At 44.0% G+C, this 19,868-nt stretch overlaps 1 protein-coding gene across 10 annotated transcripts in view; it reads right to left on the reverse strand.

Moving 5' to 3' along the window:
- robo1 (roundabout, axon guidance receptor, homolog 1 (Drosophila)) overlaps nucleotides 1-19,868 on the reverse strand; it is a 302,907-nt gene that overhangs the window by 126,700 nt on the left and 156,339 nt on the right. For all 10 annotated transcript variants that reach the window (XM_074640509.1, XM_074640513.1, XM_074640505.1 and 7 more), the window contains one exon: nucleotides 19,051-19,377. In XM_074640509.1, the coding sequence (XP_074496610.1) occupies nucleotides 19,051-19,377 (327 nt within the window). The remainder of the gene's footprint in view (nucleotides 1-19,050; nucleotides 19,378-19,868) is intronic.

The raw sequence follows: 19,868 nt of genomic DNA on the forward strand, positions 1-19,868 counted from the left end.
CAAGTCGAGTCTAAAGTCATCAAATCTGTGGTTTGAGTATGACTCGAGTGCACACCTCTGGAAAAGAAAAATCTGACCTCTGAACCTTAGGAATGAAATTCACACATAAGCATAAGAACATACTGAATTGACATGCTCTCCAAGGTTACAGTCATTTGCGGCAGCCAACCAGAATTTCTACAAAACTATGACACTGCCATCTGACTGTCATCCATACTGTTGTAATACTTGTGTGCATCGACTTAAATGTACAGCACTATATCACATATAAAAAGTGAATTGTGACATTTCCCTTGCGTCCAACAGCACATGCCAAAGTGAATGTTAGAGTTTTCTTTACAGTTTTATGGTCAAGATGAATAACAGTTGATGTTCAAAATGAATATATTTATAGTTGTATGAGGACAGCTATAATAACGTCTGTGTGTCTGGAGGACAAAGCTGACTTTATGTGGCTTTGCCTGAGGGGAAATACTTGGAATCTTGCGCGGGATGAAAGGAAACCATATTTTCTGATACAATTCGAGCTTGAAAAACGCTGCAGCAGAAATTCCTTTTGTGGCAAAGTGAATCTAAAAAGAGTCCAAGTAGTGTGTGATCTATAGTCACTGCGAAGGATTTGCTTTGCCATGGTCATCGCTGAGACTTATCATTACTGCCATTTTTAAGAAAAATAACTTTGCCACTTTTAGGAAGGACAGATACTGATCATATGCCTCCAGTACAAGATGACACACTATATAATCTCAGTGCCGGCTGGTGCATGAAAAATTGCAAGCAAAACTGTTATTTTACTACAGAAAAAAACTTCCTTTTTTATACACAATTTCAGTTAAGAGGTGGGTGTGTGTGTGAGCTACCCCAAGCAATTAGAAATTATTGATCTGTGGAATTCTCTCAACAATTGTTAATTAGAAAGAGCTTCAGTCTACATGAATACCTGATGAGATGCTCATTTAAGAGAGAATAAGACAACAGGAATCGTGATAGAGTCAATGTGCATAAATGATGAAATATGGGTGTGCGATGGGCTGAAGGTAAGTGTAATTATGGTCCTGAAGGGATATTCAATGTCATTACGGGACTACTTTAACAGCTGATTAGATCAGGAATACACTCCCATCGCCGTGATTCATAGGTAGCGAAGGCTATAGCTTATAATGAAGACATGTAGGGAATGATATATTTAGAGAAAGGTGGAGAGTGGATACAGATGGCGCGGGCAAAGACAGTTCTTTCATCTTAAAACATGGTCATTTATTTTTGCATATGAAAAAGTTCCCCCGCCACAAAGAGGATATCCTATAGACAAGGTGACCTCTAGGGCGTGAAACATCAATGGATCAGGTGCAGGCCAACTGTTCTATTGAAGGTGGGAAGCTGAAAGGAATCATAGCAGCTTCAAAGCAACCGTTGGCAAAACACAGAGAAAAAAGAGAGCACTTATAACAGTTGACATCAATCAATAATGATTTGGGGAATATGGATTCCCATTCTGTTGACCGAAAGCAGTGCTGGAGGGGGGATCTTTATTCCGAGCCTCCGCCGGAGCGCGATGGCCGTGAAGAGTTTAAGAGCATGAATTAAATTTAAGAGCAACTCGCATTGTGAGCAAACGCTGCAGCGCCAATAAGGGATGAAAGCCAGCTGTCAGGCCACAGTGGCAACTGAGAGCTTCACCGCTGAGGACAGTGTCTGTTTGCCAACAGCAAATAACCGCCTCTGGCCCATTTAGTGTCATCTCTTTTTTTTTCGACAAACAAAAGCAGTCTGCCGCTGAGATGACACAAGCTCTTCTCAGTGGCCGCCGCTACACCGCCCGATCAAACACTGGGCTGTATGTGGAACGAGCCCAAAGCCAACACAGTAAAGAAGTCTGAACTAACCAGAGTACATGAACACTACATACTGCCAGGCCAACACTCAGAGGAATTTTAAGTCCCTTCTGTTTTGGCTCATTTGTTATCCCGGCATCTGCTTTGCATGGAAAAGTGTTCATTGGTCATGAAATCAAGTTTATGAGGAAAGCAAACTTAACACACATAAATACCTAGAATTCTTTTAGACTAGACAGTATACTGTTTGTCAGTTTTAAAGCGATGCAATGCTCCATATAATATGCTAGACCTAAAGTCATGACAAAACTATTAACATTAGTCTTTAGCAGTCCAAAGTCACATAAATAGCAACCCTGACTCCTACAAAATGACATCCCATATAACTTAAGTGCATTCTCAATTAAGTTTCGAGGGAAGTGTATTTTCTCCCGGATTACAGTTGCAGCTTTAAACACGTGGTTAATGCTGTAAACTGAAACAAAACAAAAACGCAACAAAACTACTTGGTTAGGTTTAGTAAAAAAAACATCATGGTTTGGCCTAAAATGACTATAAGCACCATATACGTGGGTCAGTAGGGGCCTACTATGCCTATTATGTTGTCAAATTGAAAGTGAAAATGAAAAGCAACACACTCTAACATGTTGTAAAACTGAATGAAATGTTACAAACAAAAAGGCTTCTTTTAAGTTTAGGAAACAAAACCACTTAGTTAAGTTTAGGGAAAAAACACGTTTTGGCTTAAAACAACTATGTTTAAAAAGTGAAAGTGAAAGTGTGCTTATGAACACAAAGACAAATACACGTCGGTTTCACAGTGGATGCGATCCCCGGTCTCCTAGAAAAAACCCTGTGTTTTGTGTACCATCCATCACCTTCGCCCTCCAACCCATATGGAGTATCAGGCCGTCTATGCTACAGCGCCTCACTTCCATCGGAATTACTTTGGCCGCTAGAGGTCGCTGTTCTTTTATACCTTCTTTTGGTGATTTACCCTGTGAATAGATGATAATACCTACGAGTGCGTGTAGTAGGCCACTATTGACCCACATCTACGGTGCTTATAGCGACTGATAATGCCTACTCAATAGCCTGACCTCCTTGCACAGATTTCCGTGAACTATTACAAACATATTTGTGATACATCAAAAAGAAACGTAATCTGTGACAAAATATGTTTCCTTTGAAACATAATTCATAATGAAGTTTTGTTGTATGGGAACGTACTTGTTAGGAGACAGGGCTGATAAAAAGGCAGCGAGGAAGGTAAGTGCAACAGAAAATAAACATCAGACTGAGTAACGGACCACTCCTTGAGTCTGAACTGGGTCAGAACAGGAATCAACCTGCTGCTAGGCTTTTACACATCACTGCTACACACTGAGGCCGTAACACAGAGGAAGACAAACAAGTCTGACAACAGACCAACATACTGGTATAAAATGGCCCGTCGCCATGCATGGGGCTGCCAGTGAATAGAAAAAAAGAACAAGGAAACAATTTAAAAAAGCCAAGGTAAGAGAGTTGAGACTGACTTTAGGGAGATATCTCAGCTGGCAAGCGCTCAAACAACCTCCAAATGCAGGCACATGTAGCTATAAACACACACAGGCGCTCACAAACAAATGTCACACACAAACACGCACACATCACACTCCCAGGGACACGCACGCATACATTCTACGGCAGCATGCTTATAGAGAGTTGCCAGCTGTCGGAGATCTTTGAGAGAACAGAACACCACCTGTCCCCTTATCTTCCCCCTCAAGAGCCAAGAGAGAATCTCCGTCCAACTGGAGCCACCTCCATCTCCTCTCTCATCCTAATGGCAGCTTGTCCGCTATTTTCTCCTCGACAATTTATCCCCCGTCTTTGTTGTCCCTTCCCATCTCTCCTTCTTTGATCTCAAAGCACCAGATTCCGTGCGGTTATTTTAAAGCACATCAAGGCTTTTCTGACGAGAGAGCGATCTAAAATGTTGTACCTGGTGGTGGTGATGAGGTTTAGATTTGGGTTAAGGAGGACAGCCAGATGTTGTTCCTGTTGTTGCCAGACAGGAATTTGGCCGTCGGGTCAGTGACAGTGTGTGTGTGTGATGGGGTGCAAGGTCAACATTTCTCTGTCTCTGTGTTTACATGATCCCACTCTTTCACCTCTCTGTGCCATTGTTTGGCTTTTGGTTAGCTGAGCGTTTGGGTGAAGACAGATTGATAGAAGCCAGGCTGAAGCATGGGCAAACTCCGACCACAGCTAAACTCGGTGTTGCTGCTTCATGTGTAAACACCAGCCAATGTGATACCCTCGCAGAACCTTGAGAGTAAGAATGAATGATAGCGCAATCAGCCCTGGCTCTGGGGTCTAAAGGTGTAATATGTGACCGTTGTCGGTTGCTGTTTGTATGATGGTTGAGCTATAGAGTGACTGAAGAGAGGGAGCGGCGTTAGTGAGAACAAAGCAGCAAATCAGAGAAATAAAACTTTATTTTCTAATTGTTTCACAGCGCTTACATCCTAAAACACAAATAAACACACAACTAACTCCGCACAACTCTGAATAATCCTGCGGGAAGATGCCGAGTTGCCAGATTTTGAATGAATGCAGGCTTCCTGTCTTCTTGCATGTGACTCAGCGCTGCTCTCGTCAAACTACCGACACACACTGATCATAGCTGCACACACATCATAGCTGCACTCACAGCACAGAGAGGAGCAGGGGATCGCTGGAGAACATGCACATAACACAACCAGTTCTCATCTGTGAAATACGGCTGCTTTGTATCTAACAGAGCTAAAGGGGGACTTGTGACTCCGTATCAGAAGCCGAGGGGCGTGACAAAGAGGCGGCATTTGACCACCTGAACGGGCTGAACACCCTGCGCGCTGGCTGGGGGTTACACCCCCACGTGGGGCCCAAAGGCTTTTTGCAGATGCCCAGAAGCGTCCCGAGTAGAGCAAAATAATAAGAAGACAAAATATAGACATAGGGCACCACCGCACACTTCTAGTGGGGCATAAGTGATGATTGAGAGGGATTATTTTTGTATCAGTCCATACATTGTTTTTTCATTACTTATTGCGTATTGTACCTTTAAACAGAGCTCCCCCACTCTGCTACAGTCCATATACTGATGTAGAGCACAGTGTTAATGGCAGCTTTGCTCGAAGCTGTTAAAACAGGGGAGCGTTCTCACAATCTGCGCTGGCAGCTATAGAACCGCCAGTTAAATAAAAGCAGTATGTGCAGTTTCCAGGTAACCAGCTGTAGTGAGAATGTGTAGATGATGGCAGTGCTAATGGGCCAGAGTTCCTCTGAGAAACACACACACACACACACACACACACACACACAGACCTTCCTGCTCATACTGTACACACAGCACAGGAGCACTTTAGCCTGGGAAAGCCTGGTGGAAGAAATGAGTGATGGCCCAACCAGCTGTCTGGGAGTTATGGTCTGAAACGTGGAGGCCGGGCTGATGTTTTTCAGACAACCTGAGCAGCACTATAGCAGATGGAGGTCACCGCTGGGTAGCACAGCTAAAATTAACCCGACAGCTTAGCGTGAATTAAGCTGGGCCCCTGGGCAGGGAGCTCACATCCCACAGGATTGAGGCGGGTGCTGGGCAGGGAGAGTACCAGGCCGGCGGGGACCAGACTGCAGCTGAGGAGAGGTTCAGCACGAAATCAGCAGGGTCCCCTCTGTCTCGGAGCAGTCACTCCAACTCCTCCGAGGTTGAAAGTGAATTTACATGGCAGTGGCGAACCTTGGGTAATGTGATTAAATCCCAGCAACACACTGAGCGATGATTAACTTATTCTCTCCCCCTCTCTGTGCCCTTCCACGCTGCTTCTTGCATCTCTGTCAGGCAATCAATAAGCTATTATAGCTCCAAACAGTAGGGTAAATTAACTTACGGCTCCACCTGCAGAGTCGGCACTCTCCGCTAATCCCATTGGCAGGGAAAAAACGAGACCGGACGCAAAGGCCAGGCCCCGAGATCATCTGCTACCACACCACCATTATCAGCAGGATGCTCACAGAGAAAGCAAAACAGGTTCTGAGGTCCAAACACGGTGCTAGTGGTTACAGTGAGTACGTTTACATAGTCACAAATATTCCGCTATTATTCTAAATATGGCAATATTCTGAATTTGATACGGGTCATGTAAACAGCATATTCCGTTTGGATTGTCTGAATTAGGCTTTATTCCAAATGGAGCATAAACCGATTAAGACATGTGGGATATGCCGATAATATTTGTGTTTTAGGAGAATTCTATGGACATATATATATATATATATATGTATACAGCACATTCAGTTGGGGTTTTTAAGGCAGTTTGCTTCAAGGCCTTTTGCCTGTTTACGGCCAGCTCTGTGCGTTGTAAACAAACCAACTAGCCAACGGTTTAGAGAGATGCATGCCCAAAAGAAAAGCCCACAATTCTGGTCTACTTTTAGACATTATGAAAGACTTGGATATCAACAGGTTTTTGGATATGTGCAAATTAGGGCTATCAAAGTTAATGCGATAATAACGCGTTAGCGCAAATTAGTTTCAACACCACTAATTTCTTTAACACAATAACTTGCGTTTTTTAGGTTGTAGCGGGCTCCATCGGTACCAACTATGTGATACTAGCTTATCGCGAAGGAGGCTAGATAACACTCCAAACTTACGCTAAATTTTGGCGAGGAAAAACTGTCATGGCCATTTTCGGAGGGGTCCCTTGACCTTTGACCTGAAGATATGTGATACGAGTCTCCCCTTTACAGACATGCCCACTTTATGATAATCACATGCAGTTTGGGGCAAGTCATAGTCAAGTCAGCACACTGACACACTGACAGCTGTTGTTGCCTGTTGGGCTGCAGTTTGCCATGTTATGATTTGAGCATATTTTTTATGCTAAATGCAGTACCTGTGAGGGTTTCTGGACAATATCTGTCATTGTTTTGTGTTGTTAATTGATTTCCAATAATAAATATATACATACATTTGTATAAAGCAGCATATTTGTCCACTCCCATGTTGATAAGAGTATTAAATACTGGACTAATCTCCCTTTAAGGTACATTTTGAACAGATAAAAAAAAACGTGTGATTGATTTGCGATTAATCGCGATTAACTATGTAAAATCATGTGATTAATCACGATTGAATATTGTAATCGATCGACAGCCCTAGTGCAAATATCGCAATGCCGACCTTTTCAAAAAGCTGGTTGAAGGAATGAAAGAGGGAGGTTGTGTTCGCACGGTTGAACAAGTCCGCCAGTTACGTTCATCGGAGTATGCACGGCTGCATGTAAAAGGGAATATTAGTGGAAGACTCGTTTTCTTTAGCCATGTAAAGAGCTTAGTGGGAATACTGTCTTTTTTGGAATAAGGGCAAAAGCCGGAATATTTTGTGCATGTAAACGTAGTCATTGTAAGGCTGTAGGGAAGTTGGGGCGTTACTGTACAAGAAAGGGATACTGGTTAAATATGAGTTGAAAACTGGCATAGGTGAGTGTCAAAACCTCAGCTATTTTTGGGGAAGTGAAGAACTCTGGGAAAAGGACTAGCTCTATCCACTCCCGGTCACTGAAGGGCTTTCTATCCCATCCATCAGATAGGAGCCGATTGGCTAAATGGAGCTGAGGCACCGCTGACTGACAGATTAGAATCTGATACCAGTGTGAGGCGGAGAAGGAGAGAGAGAGAGAGAGGTCTGGAAGGGAGAAGAGACATGTCACCCCCGAGCCTAACAGCAGCACTATGGTCATACAATAGCGGGCCTCACTGAGTCACATGTCAAACTTACCCACAGCAACTCACTACTGTTTGAATTCTGAATGGATCCTCTCCACTTCTCTCCTTTTACACATGATGTCCCTCTGTCTGTCTTTTATCCAGCTCTTTTGCAGTATATGGTTACATGGGGATCCTTTTGTGTCCTTGCCACACCCTGCTCAGAAAGGTCACGCCGGCACAAAGAGGAGGTGAGGGTGTATCTGTTCTATTCATCGCTTAGTCAGGCTGCCCTTCTCCTCATGGCCCTAATTAGACTATTGTATATGTTTACATACACTCCATTTGAAGATCATTATGTTCACCACTAAGCCTGAGGTGTGTAAACAACATTCTCCAAGTTAATAAGACGAGACAGATGTTTCAAACTAAATATTTCAGATATGACCTGCATACTTTCAATTATGCTCCGTGCTAGTCTGTTGCTCATCCATTCCTTTTTTGTCATTTGTCATTAGTGCATTGTTACTGTGGTAATCCTTTCATTTGTAAAGTGAGACGGAGTATGCTTAGAAATGAACTGCTAGCATCAGAGAGAGGTCAGGAGAACACAGATCTTGCATAAGAACTACACTGTGATAATGTGCGACAACAACCGCTCATACCGGCCCTATTTTAGGACGCACTCTTGCATCCGTGACACAACAAGGAGACACTCATTTTCTCCCAATTGTTGCTGTAATGATCAGATTAGCTACCACAGCAACCAAGGACAATTAGATGACAATTGAATGCCATCATGTATCCCCCCCCCCCCCCCCCCGTTTGCATTTGTCATTGACTGATGGCAGGGCTGTTACAGTCAGTAGACTGCATTTCATTTGCAGTCAGACGGCAAAGGGCAGATCATTATCAGTGTTTGGCTCTGCTGCTTACCTCTCCAGCACTTCCTACAACTGTGATAACATTTCTGATTCCCCCACCTTTCTCCTTCTCCTTCGCAAAGGCCTTGGAAATAAAGCCTATCTCTCTTGCCTCCATCTTTTCCTCTTCACAGGAGACAGAGTGATGGAAAGCAACACAGTGGGGAAAAGGAAGAGGGAGAAATAGAAAGGAGAGGAAAACAGGGGGAAGATATATCAGATAAAGGCTGATACAGCACAAGGGCGGCACAGACACTGTTTCCTGTGTTATCAGTTCATTGAACCTGAGCAGAATCAGCCTGTCTTCCTATGGCTACTGTTGGGCAACTAAAACTCTCTCAACACCTCCACAAACCCAGTAAATGTACAAATTACAGATACCATCCGTGTCAGGGTCAGATCATAATTTACTAAGTAAATATGTAGTTTACTTAGATTGTAGCGGGATCAGTTTTAAAGCTAGAGTGAAGATACTGGCATCCTATGAAACAAAAAAAAACAAGGAATCCATCGGTACCAACCACGTCATCCTAGCTTGTCAAGAAGGATGTTAAGTAATGCTCCAAACTGAAATTTTGGCGAGGAAAACCTGGCATGCATAGCAAGCATATTTGCCCACTCCCATGTTGATAAGAGTATTACATACTTGACAAACCTCCTTTTAAGGTACATTTTGAACAGATAAAAAATGTTGATTAATTTGTGATTAATCACGATTAAATATTTGTATCGATTGACAGCCCTAATATACTTACATGACTAATACCACAGTTCATTGTCAATGTTACTTTAATATCCACAACCTAGTATGGGGTTGTTACTGTGCCAATATACAGATGTACTTGCTTAAAAAAGTACCATAACTTGTTCTGTTTCGTTTTGTGAAAGCAACCGGAACTCAGTATTTGGGAGAAAGCTTGTCAGGCCTGTTCCTGACATTTCACTGGCCTTGTTCCATACCCTCGCTGCACTTTGACCGAGAGCTCGCAGATAGATGTGTGCACTCTGCTGAGAGAACTGTCAATAGGTGGCGAATTGGTGGTCTGTCTCCTGGGAATAAACAGTGAAGACGAGGACCAGGCCATCACAAGGTCCGTGCAGGCGACCGAGCGTGCCCATAGTGCACATTTTTCTAACTTTTCCAAAATGTTGTGTCTAAAAGAAATCCCTGAAGTTCCAGTCACCGAACCCCTTAATCCCTCCTAACTCCATCGTCTCGGATCGAGGAGCATGATAGAAGGTTTCAAGCGAGGGCTTAACCCAGGTTTAATAACCAGAGCATGTCCGCAAGAGCAGAGCACCTCGTCATATGACCAGATACCAGAGTGCGAAAGCGCACAAACTTCACAGACACATACACACACAGTGGCCTCTCTGGCCACAGGAGAGGCTCAGACCAAGAGGAGATTACACCTCACAACAAGAGTAATACCCTGGTCTCTACAGAAGAAGTGGAGATTAGAGCCAGCAGCATACATTCATCTGGTTTTCTCACGAGCACTGACACATAGCTTACCACCGAGAGCATCTATCACGTGTGGAGCAGAGCCGAAGACCAATATGGAAACATGTTGATAATAGATGCACATCCAAAAACACACAGTGTAGAGGGTTTTTAAGAGGGAAGGAAGTGAAGCTATCAGCGGTAGTGGAAGTAAAGGACTGCCGGACTCAAGAGCTCTCGTGCTGTATCTTATCTGCTCCAGACTGGCACTCCATAGTGTTAATATCATACTTCACTCTCCTGGGAGCCTGCACCCATCCTACCCATGATCCCGTTCTGAGCTGTAGCCAGAGGCAAGGATTACATAGAGATGAATAAGCAGTCACTGTGGCGACCAGAAAAAAAAAGCTCTGACGCACAAGAGTTTAGGGGGGAAGTGTCCAGACACCCAGACGGAAAGCTGGGCAGTACTTTTTCAAAGCCATCCCGAGAGATATCTGGGCTATGTCAGTGTGTGTAAAATGGATAGACTGCAAAAAGCTCCACAGAAACAAGAGGGAAGTGCTTAAAGTGGGCTCCATAAGTCAGCATTCCCTTCCTTTGCTAACGGAGATATTTCCTACATGAATGAGCACAGAGAGGAGATCGGAGGAAAAAAAAAACAGAGAGGATGACAGCTGTGTTTAGCACATCTAATGCGTTTCATTCTTTATCTTTATAGAGAGCGAGATCAAACAGGCAAATATCGATCACACTAAAGGGACTACGCCTTCTGAGGAAGGAGTGCCTCATTCACCAGGGCTCTTATTGCTTTATGGTGCAATTTCCTCCTAAATTGATGATAAGATACAGCGTGAGATTATCTCTTGCGCTATTCATTTTCCTTGTCTCAAAATCTCAGCCCGGCTTTGTCTTCATCTTGTGTTTCTCTGTAGGAAGACAAGAGACAGAAGGAGGGATGAAAGGGGTTCTGGTGGTGTACATGTCTCCCTCGTCTTCCCTGGCCCAGTAGGCTGTCAGAGACGGCTGGAGCATGGAGTGATTGATGGGACTTTGGGCAGGCTCCTGTACACCTGCCCTTTTAGCTCATGTACAGACTCCTTCACACAACACTCTGCTACACATTGTTCACTAGAGTGTAGACAGATTGATGGAATCAAACACATACACGCAACACACGCTCTCCCCCCAAACACAGCAAGCGTCGCCTCACCCGATTTTCATTCTGCTATAAACCAATCCATTCATGCTACTTTGTGTGTTCTCTTCAGGCTTGCTGCCAGTGTTTGCTGTAAAACAACACAAAAGCAGCTAAAACTCTGTTAAAAAGCCGCCGTGCTTCGCTGCTCTGGCTCTTATCCGCTGCACTCATTCCCGCGGCGAGCATTTTGAGCTCTTGGCCTCGCATCTAGCCGGCAGTATTAGTTTTGGCGGGGGGAGCACTGTGTGTGGGCAAGGTTACGCCTGTGTGTTTATGCAAATTAAAAAATCCCCAAATCAGTGTGACATTTGACACATTTTTACATGACTGAAAGAGACATGAGCATCTTCTTTCTCTTCACTCCCGGCTGCTGTCACTGCGGGGACTGACAGTTGCATTTTGGATCAATTTATGTCAGCCAATATCTGCCAGGATGTGTCTTATGCGCATTTTAACATGGTCAAAGTTTTAAAAGGTACGTATCCAGGTCACTAAGAAGCACAGCATGCTGTCAGAGGAACCGCATATTTTTTGTAATCAGGCATGAAAACTCATCAGGGGTGAAAAAGGTGACAAAGATGCGAATGACCCCTGGAATTTCTTTTTTTTAATCTTGGTGCATTCTGGCTATAATTTTGATCACTGGCAAAGTCACCAATGTATGCATGAATAGTATAAAATAAAACATTTTACCTTCAAAAAGTATGCTACTAGTGATAAAGGAGTCGTATTTATCTTCCTACTGAACAAAAACATGTGCTTATTTAACTATCCAACTATAGTTTAGAATAAAAATAACACACATATCTGTAACTTTAAAGTCAACCAGAATCTACATCAGTCAAAAGAAACAAGTTCAAATTCGTGTCACTTTCATTGGTACACTGCCCTTTTATTCTGACTGCACACTGACAACCTTTACTAATTCACCAGTAGTACGTTCAGTGTCAAAGACAGACACAATCCTCCTGCTGGGGACTGAGGCAGCATTTTGCTCACTGGTAACTTTGGTAAACCATTTTAATTATGCGTAAAGCGTACAGCTAGAAGTTCCCGCTTGTGAATTTTGGTTTCTGCATTACGTGCATCAATCTTTTTTGCGTCAGCGGTTAAAATTAAACGGATTACGACGGGATAATTAACTTTAAACCTAGTTCACACTACATGACTTTAGCCCTGATTTTCTGCTCCCCAACAGTTTTTGGAGCTCACCGTCAGATCAGAAGCAAATCGGCGTCGGCTCGCCGCTCGCACATCGGCGCTCGAGTGTCATGTGTGAACTGCTCACCGACAATCACCGAGAGAATCACCGACGTAAGCATATCTAGCATGCTAGATATCTGGACCTGTCCGGGACTCCGGCCACAAGCTACAGCCACTGAGAGCGCAGGACATGGGTTGAGGGTAAACCAGGGAGAGGAAGGGTCGCCTGTAACAACAGTAACTTACTGTATGTATTTGCAACACGGAGCAGTTGTGGTTGCACGTAGAGGAATAAATAGTAAAAAAGAGTGTTGAAACCGGTGGCTATTTTTTAAACACATGTGCCAACGACAGCATCAGCAATGTGTCAGTCATGTCGTGTGAAAACCAATAACGACTAAAGATGAAGAAAGACTCATGATTACAAGACGGCAAGTTGTGTCGTGTGAACAATACAGCAATCTGATGACTTTGAAAGTCTTGTAGTGTGAACTTGGCTTTAGACGGAGCACTTGCACCCATTAACAACCCCTGATTTTAAAAAAAAATCAGCGGATCTGCACCAATCACGTAGGTGATCTATTTTGGATTCAAAATGGCAAATTTCACCAGAAGGGGACAAGTTTGCATGTCTGTGGAACGCCGGCCTTTGTTGTGCATCACAGAAATTCTCTACCGAAAATGGCATTTAAGGTATCGACCAAACACAGCTAATAGATGCTGCAGGTTTAATGACATGGATTGCATTGATTTATGCAAACGCCCTGGAGTGCTAAATATGCTATGCTAGACAGACCACACGCAACATGCATGATAAAAACGTCTCGCTGCGTATATGGATTAACAGAAGGCTAATTGAAATGCAGGTGTAAAACACGTCTTCCCTACAGAGGTTTCAGACTGAGTTGACAGATATGCTGGTCGGGGGGGGTTGTTATTTCAAGATTAACAGCATTGGACTGAAATAGCCTTGAACAACAGAGCAAGATAAACTAAAAAGAAACCAAAATGTATTAAATGAATGTAAAGGGATTTGTTTTAAAACTAACAGCATGAATGCAAAACTTTTTTACAGTGGTATAAAACAGAGTTTTCTTAGCAAGGCAGAGTTCAGCTTTGTCATCCACACACACCACTGGGCTGTGAGATTGTGGACGGCAGAGTCTGAATTCAAACATAAAACAGATTGGAGTGGAGGCCAAGGAAGAGTCTGTGGTGTGGAGCCCACGCCTCGGCTGTGTGTTGACTCATGAAGCAGACCCTGGCTGTGCCGTTTGCACCAATTTGCTCAGAACCTCCCTGAGACAAATAACTGCCACGGAGCTGTAACACACTGCCTCCAGTCCCCTGGCCGCTCGCCAGCACACTCACTGCTGCTTCTGCTGGGGTTAGCTGTCCTGACTTCTTCTTCTTCTGCTCTCTCCTTCTCTGCCGTTTCTTTGTCTCTCCCTCGCTCACTTTTTCTTTCTCTTCAGTCTCATTTTATATTATTTGGAAAGCCTTGATAATAATGCCGAGCAGAAAAGGGAGGTTAAGAGGAGGCCGCACGGTGCCCCCAAAATAACAAAACAGAGGCAAAGACGTGATCAAGTCCATGAAATTAAAAAAACAGAGAGCTGATGTTGCCAGGGTTAGGCTAATGAAAGTCAAACACCATGACAAATGAATAATTACTGTGGCACCAAAAAGAAGCTGTTTCAGTCATGAGGGCTTGTTCCATTTTTGGTGGGTAGCAGTGGAGAAATAATGGTAGTTAAGGCCCTGTTTCCACTTCCCCCGGGAACTAAGAACCTTTTGAGGAACTCATTGCGTTCCGACCGCAGGACCAGGGTCTAAATTAAGTTCCGGGGATATTTTATGGGCCTTTTTACCCCCAAAAAGGCCCTGGTCAGAGGGTCGTACTTTCTGTAAGTACTGGAATTTTCGGGCTGGAGTTTGCAGGGTTGACTGTCGCTGATTGGTGAAACACACACACACACACACACACACACACACACACACACACACAATACTACTGCTTCAACAGCTTCAACTTGTGTACTGCTTCATTCATAAACAAGGAAGTACTCTAGTATAAATCTAGGACCATTTTAGGACGAGGGGAGAACATTTTTCTTTGTTTGATCACATTAAAAGTAAAGTTAAACTCTGCTGTCGGCCTCCCAACTCATTTCAAAAAAAGACAGAGGGAAAAAAGAGAGAGAGAGAGAGAGAGAGATCGCAAGGGCGAGTGGTGACGTTAGAAGAGGGAGACGAGTGAGAGAGTGCGGCGGTGCTGTGAATGAGAGAAAGAAGTTTCTGATTGTTTCACGGAGGTGAAAGCCCAAATAAATAACCCTCAAACACTCAACAGATGATTCACTGTGGAGACAGATAGAAAAGAGGAGAGATGGGTGAGGGCAGGGGGGAGAGAAATGTGAGATAAACTCATGTGTTTTGTGTCAAGAGGAGGGGTTTAGTATGAGAAGATCCTGAGTCTTTGAGAGCCGACAGATGTTGCACAAGGGACTTCCTGCGAGAGAGACAGACGGGTCCTTGGATCAGTGGGTGGTGGCCACGCTGCCTTTAGACTGGCGCATGCCAGCCAACTGTCTTCTCCGCTCTGCAGATGACCCCAAATCTGTCAGGATGAACTCTGCCGCCTTCAACACATCCGGAGCCCCGACCTTCCCCCCACTAACCAGGGGAGCCAGCTGGCTGCACATGGTGACGGAGATTTCACAGAAGCAATCAAGATCAGTGAGATTCTGATATAAACTTGGCTGCCTAGAGTTATATGCAACGGGGCGAATTCAAGTAAACACCCCTTCGCTTCTGTTGTTAGTGGCTGTAAAAAGTAAACTGTGCCTCTGGAGAGGAGAGAGGAGAGTCTGTGTGCGGATACAAGGCCTGCAGCCAACCCTGTGCGGTCAGCGCTGTGCAGTCAGCCAGGCCACTAGACAGCAGGCCCTGAGGTTATCGCCCGCTCAAGTGGAGCAGTGTGCCGTCCATTACCTCACTTTACTATCTCCGCATCCAGGAGAAGGGAAACAAGCTATTCATAGAGCCTCTCATGGGCCTCCTGCACAGAGCTGCTGGGGAAAGAGAATTACTGTGACATGTCACAGAGTTTACAGTATACTGCACGCACACTGTGCTGATGTGAGGATGTCAGAAATCACTAATTAACAACACACTCTCTATTACTTTTAAATTCTCATACAGATTTTTGGTTCATTCAGTGATTGGCGATGCACAGGTTACGGAAATAGAATCACAATGTTTCAAATGCTTTTAGTAGGGCTGTCAAATTTAACGCGATAATAACGCATTAATGCAATTGATCATTCGGAGGTTGTAGCAGCTCAGTTTTAAAGCTAGAGTGAAGATACTAGCATCATATGAATACTAGAAAACCAACCATGCACTATGCTAAATATTGCTACAAACTTAGGCTAAATTTTGATGGGGAAAAACTGGCATGGCCATTTTCAAAGGGTTCCCTTGACCTCTGACCTCTAGATATGTGATTGTAAATGGGTTCTATGGGTACCCACGAGTCTCCCCTTTACAGACATGCCCACTTTATGATAATCACATGTAGTTTGGGGCAAGTCATAGTCAAGTCAGCACACTGACACACTGACAGCTGTTGTTGCCTGTTGGGCTGCAGTTTGCCATGTTATGATTTGAGCATATTGTTTTATGCTAAATGCAGTACCTGTGAGGGTTTCTGGACAATATCTGTCATTGTTTTGTGTTGTTAATTGATTTCCAATAATATATATATATATACATACATTTGCATAAAGTCGCATATTTACCCACTCCCATGTTGATAAGAGGATTAAATACTTGACAAATCCCCCTTTAAGGTACAATTTGAACAGATAAAAAATGTGTGATTCATTTGCAATTAAATATTTGAATGGATTGACAGCCTTACTTTTTAGTAACTCAATGTGTCTGTACTCTTAGTTCTTTATCACCTGGCAGCTGTTGAGCACAAAGGAAGTTCATTGTTTGACGTCGGCATCTCTAATACAAAGGAAACAATCGCATAATAGGAAAAGAATCCTATCTTGAGCTTGTTTGAATACACAAGGCAAACAGGATTCTTGGTAAATGCATTAGCCCAGGCTTGGAGGTTAAGAGGCTGAGATAGAGAGATTGTGGGCTGTTACTGTACATGTGGTTAATGATAAACCAAACAAACTGGGTTAGCTCTCTTAGCCTGGCAAAACAGGACTTGTTGAAACTTGGATTATCTTAACAAACGCTGGTGAGTAAGGGAAACTGTAAAAGCCGGGCTCTTAGAATAACAACTCAGAAAAGTTGTGTTTTTAGCTTTTAGAGTGAAAACGTTAAGAGGGGGAGAGCTCGGCAAAGTAAACGCTATTAAAACCGCAACTTCCTTCTTTGGAGGTTCATTGGAAATTAAAAGCCTGGTTGTTCCCTCAACGGGTAAAACACCCCGTCTACAACATTCAACTCATAACAGTTAAGGTATGACAAGCATCTTTAACAACAACATAGAGTCCCAAATGCTCTAAAACTTTTTAATACGCCCTCGTGAGCCAGATTTATGGCTTGTAGTTTCTTCAGTTTAAATGAAGCCTTGTAAAGACAACTCACTGTTTCTTTTTCTACAGCCTTTTTTCTCCGGCAGGGTTCCATCCCGGTTGCTCCGACAACATAATTATATGTAGTTAAGCGTGAGCTGCAGAGAGGGGAGCGAGAGACACCGACTGAGCGAGAGGGAGAGAGAGGGCTGGAGCACAGTGGCTTGTCATTATGGGTCCGTTTGAACCTTCTACAGAATAAGCAGCCCATACTTGAGGCCGAGCCAGTGCTACTCTGTACTCTGGTCCTCCTCGCGAGTCCTGCCAAGTGTCTACTTTCTACTCGAAAAACCCACCTCAGAAATAAACACTGTATATCATCTACTGCTAGGGGAAATCATTTCTGCATTCTGACCTATGGACACTTGCAATGTGCCAAACACTTGAGTTCTCTTATATTTATTTCATATTAATAATTAATTTGGTTCTAAAGTACTTTGGGTAATTACATTTAAATTGTGCAGAAGTGTGATTTTTGTGTTGACAGGCTTGGGGATATTGCAGAATATATGAGGACAAGACACCATCTGCTCCACAACTCTGCACTGCATCTCCTCTCTGATCACCTGAAGGGAGACTTCTACTCTCAAGTCATAGTAAAGGGCTCTAAAGTGACGCTTCTTACTAGGGGTGAAAGAAAATATCGATACACGAGTATCGCGATACTATGTGTTGTAATACTGTATCAATCCTCAAAAACACTATCCGTTTTTTATCAACCTATTAGAAATCTGGCCACAACTTTCTGGTGTGTTCTTTATACCAGTGATTCTCGAAGTGGAGTCTAGGGGGTCTGTAAAGCTTTCAGATTCATTCACTTGAATCATCATGACATCATTTTTAAAATAGGCTATACGTCAAATTATTCCAAGGGACATACATGAGGGGTCCCTGGTATAATCTCTATCTTTTAAGGGGTCAGTGGCTGAAAAAAGATTGAGAACATCTGCTTTATACTGTGACACCTTTCCTAAAATTACATAAACAAAATATATTGCCTTGTATACCCCCTGTATCATGATACGTATCCTTTCGCCAGATTCTTGCCAATACACTGCCCTTCTTCTTACTTAGCGTTTCACTTAGCCGACATTTGAAGATGGACAATATCGAAAATGGCTTTAAGAGCGGAGCATCTGTACCCACCAGAGACACTAATACAGCTTAAATCCAAAGATGCACAGCGAGCAGCCCCACTCTATCTGACCGACACCTCATACCCAAGACCCTCAAAAAGCCGGGAGCCCCCGCAACCCCCCCATACTCCACATTCAAACACACACAATTCTTTCTTTCCCCATCTTGATTAGATTACAGTGAGCGGCTTGGTGACAGCCTCTGGGCATGCTGGAGGAGCGGTTGATATCTGAGCTCTCCTCCTCAGCCTTCTCTCTCAGCCAGTCAAGAGAGCAAAGAGATACTATATCTGAAGAGCTGACCTCACCAACGAAAGCAGCCCTTTAAAGAAGCATGGGAACAAATTTGTCAACACAGGTCGCCACTCACGAAACGACTAAATGGTTTAGAAAGATTATTCTCTCTTCCTACATCGCATACCCAGCGACTGCCAAATATACTCCTCGCTAATATGTCTCCAAGCCTGCTCGTTGACCCCAGAGATGCTTAAATCCACTTTACATCAAAGCCAGCCTGTTGTTGCGTGAGTGTGGCAGACAGTAAAGGGAATATCTGATACTTCAATGAGATGAGTGGGGAAAGCTCTTTATTAAAAGATGACTAAACACAGATGCAACGATTGCATTCCTTTCAATATAAAACCCTCATATCTATCTCTCTGACAAAAAGCAGAAGCAGGGTCTGAACAGAAAGGGCTTTGTTCCCATTGTAGCTCCTGACCACCTACCAGGGGCCCTTTAGAGAAACACTCACCCTGGAATGATCAGGCCACTTCTCCCCCAAGGCTCCGCGGGCCTACGGAGACCGCTGGGCCAAACACATCCTGCCCATCTCCTAAGAGATTATCCAACTCAATGAACACATTGAGCGCAGGAACATTGAAGGAAACCGGAGCCTGCTATTCAGCTGCATCTAAACCCAAACTCCTCCATTCACACCCACACTAGAGGCAAGGACGTGCTGCACTTACTGGCTACTTCCAGCGAGGCGTTGTGGCTCACTGCCTCTCCCAGGTAGTTGCGGGCGACGCAGACGTAGGAGCCTTCGTCCGGCTTGCTCCGCCGTCCGTGGACGATGCGTAGGAAGAAGAGGGAGCCGCTGGGCAGCAGCATGCGCTGAGAACGGGGATTGTCCCTGTCCGTCTCCACCCGCTCTCCATCCTTGTACCACTCCACCGTCGGGGTCGGCCGCCCCTCCGCCTTACAGTTAAGAGTGGCGGGCTCCCCTTTGGAAACAATCAGGTCAGACGGGTGCTCCACAATCCGGGGTGGGGTGTCCTCTTGGCGCAGACGGGATCCTGAGAAGAAATTATAAAAATTAAAGTTTACATCTGCGAGAATTTTATACCTTTGAATGGAAAAAAAAGTATGGCAGGCAAAGTTAAAGCAATAGTTTTAAAGCTAGAGTCAGGCATCATATGAAACTAGAAAACCTGATGAAGCCATTGGTACCAACCTGTACGAGGCTAAATAGTGCTACAAACTTAGGCTATATTTTGGCGAGGAAAAGCTGACATGGCCATTTTCAAAGTGGTTCCCTTGATCTCTGACCTCCAGATATGTGAATGTAAATGGGTTCTCTGGGTACCCACGAGTCTCCCCTTTACAGACATGCCCACTTTATGATAATCTTTATGTCTGTCCGTCTGTTAGCAGGATTACTCCAAAAGTTTGCGATGGATTTGAATGAAGTCTTTTGGAGGGGTGGAGTGTAGCACAATGAACAATCCATTAGATTTTGGTGGCGATCCGGATCATGATCTATCAGACTGAGCATTAAGATCACAGG

Source organism: Sebastes fasciatus, chromosome 7, assembly GCF_043250625.1.
Source record: "Sebastes fasciatus isolate fSebFas1 chromosome 7, fSebFas1.pri, whole genome shotgun sequence".
In the NCBI taxonomy this organism is placed as follows: domain Eukaryota; kingdom Metazoa; phylum Chordata; class Actinopteri; order Perciformes; family Sebastidae; genus Sebastes; species Sebastes fasciatus.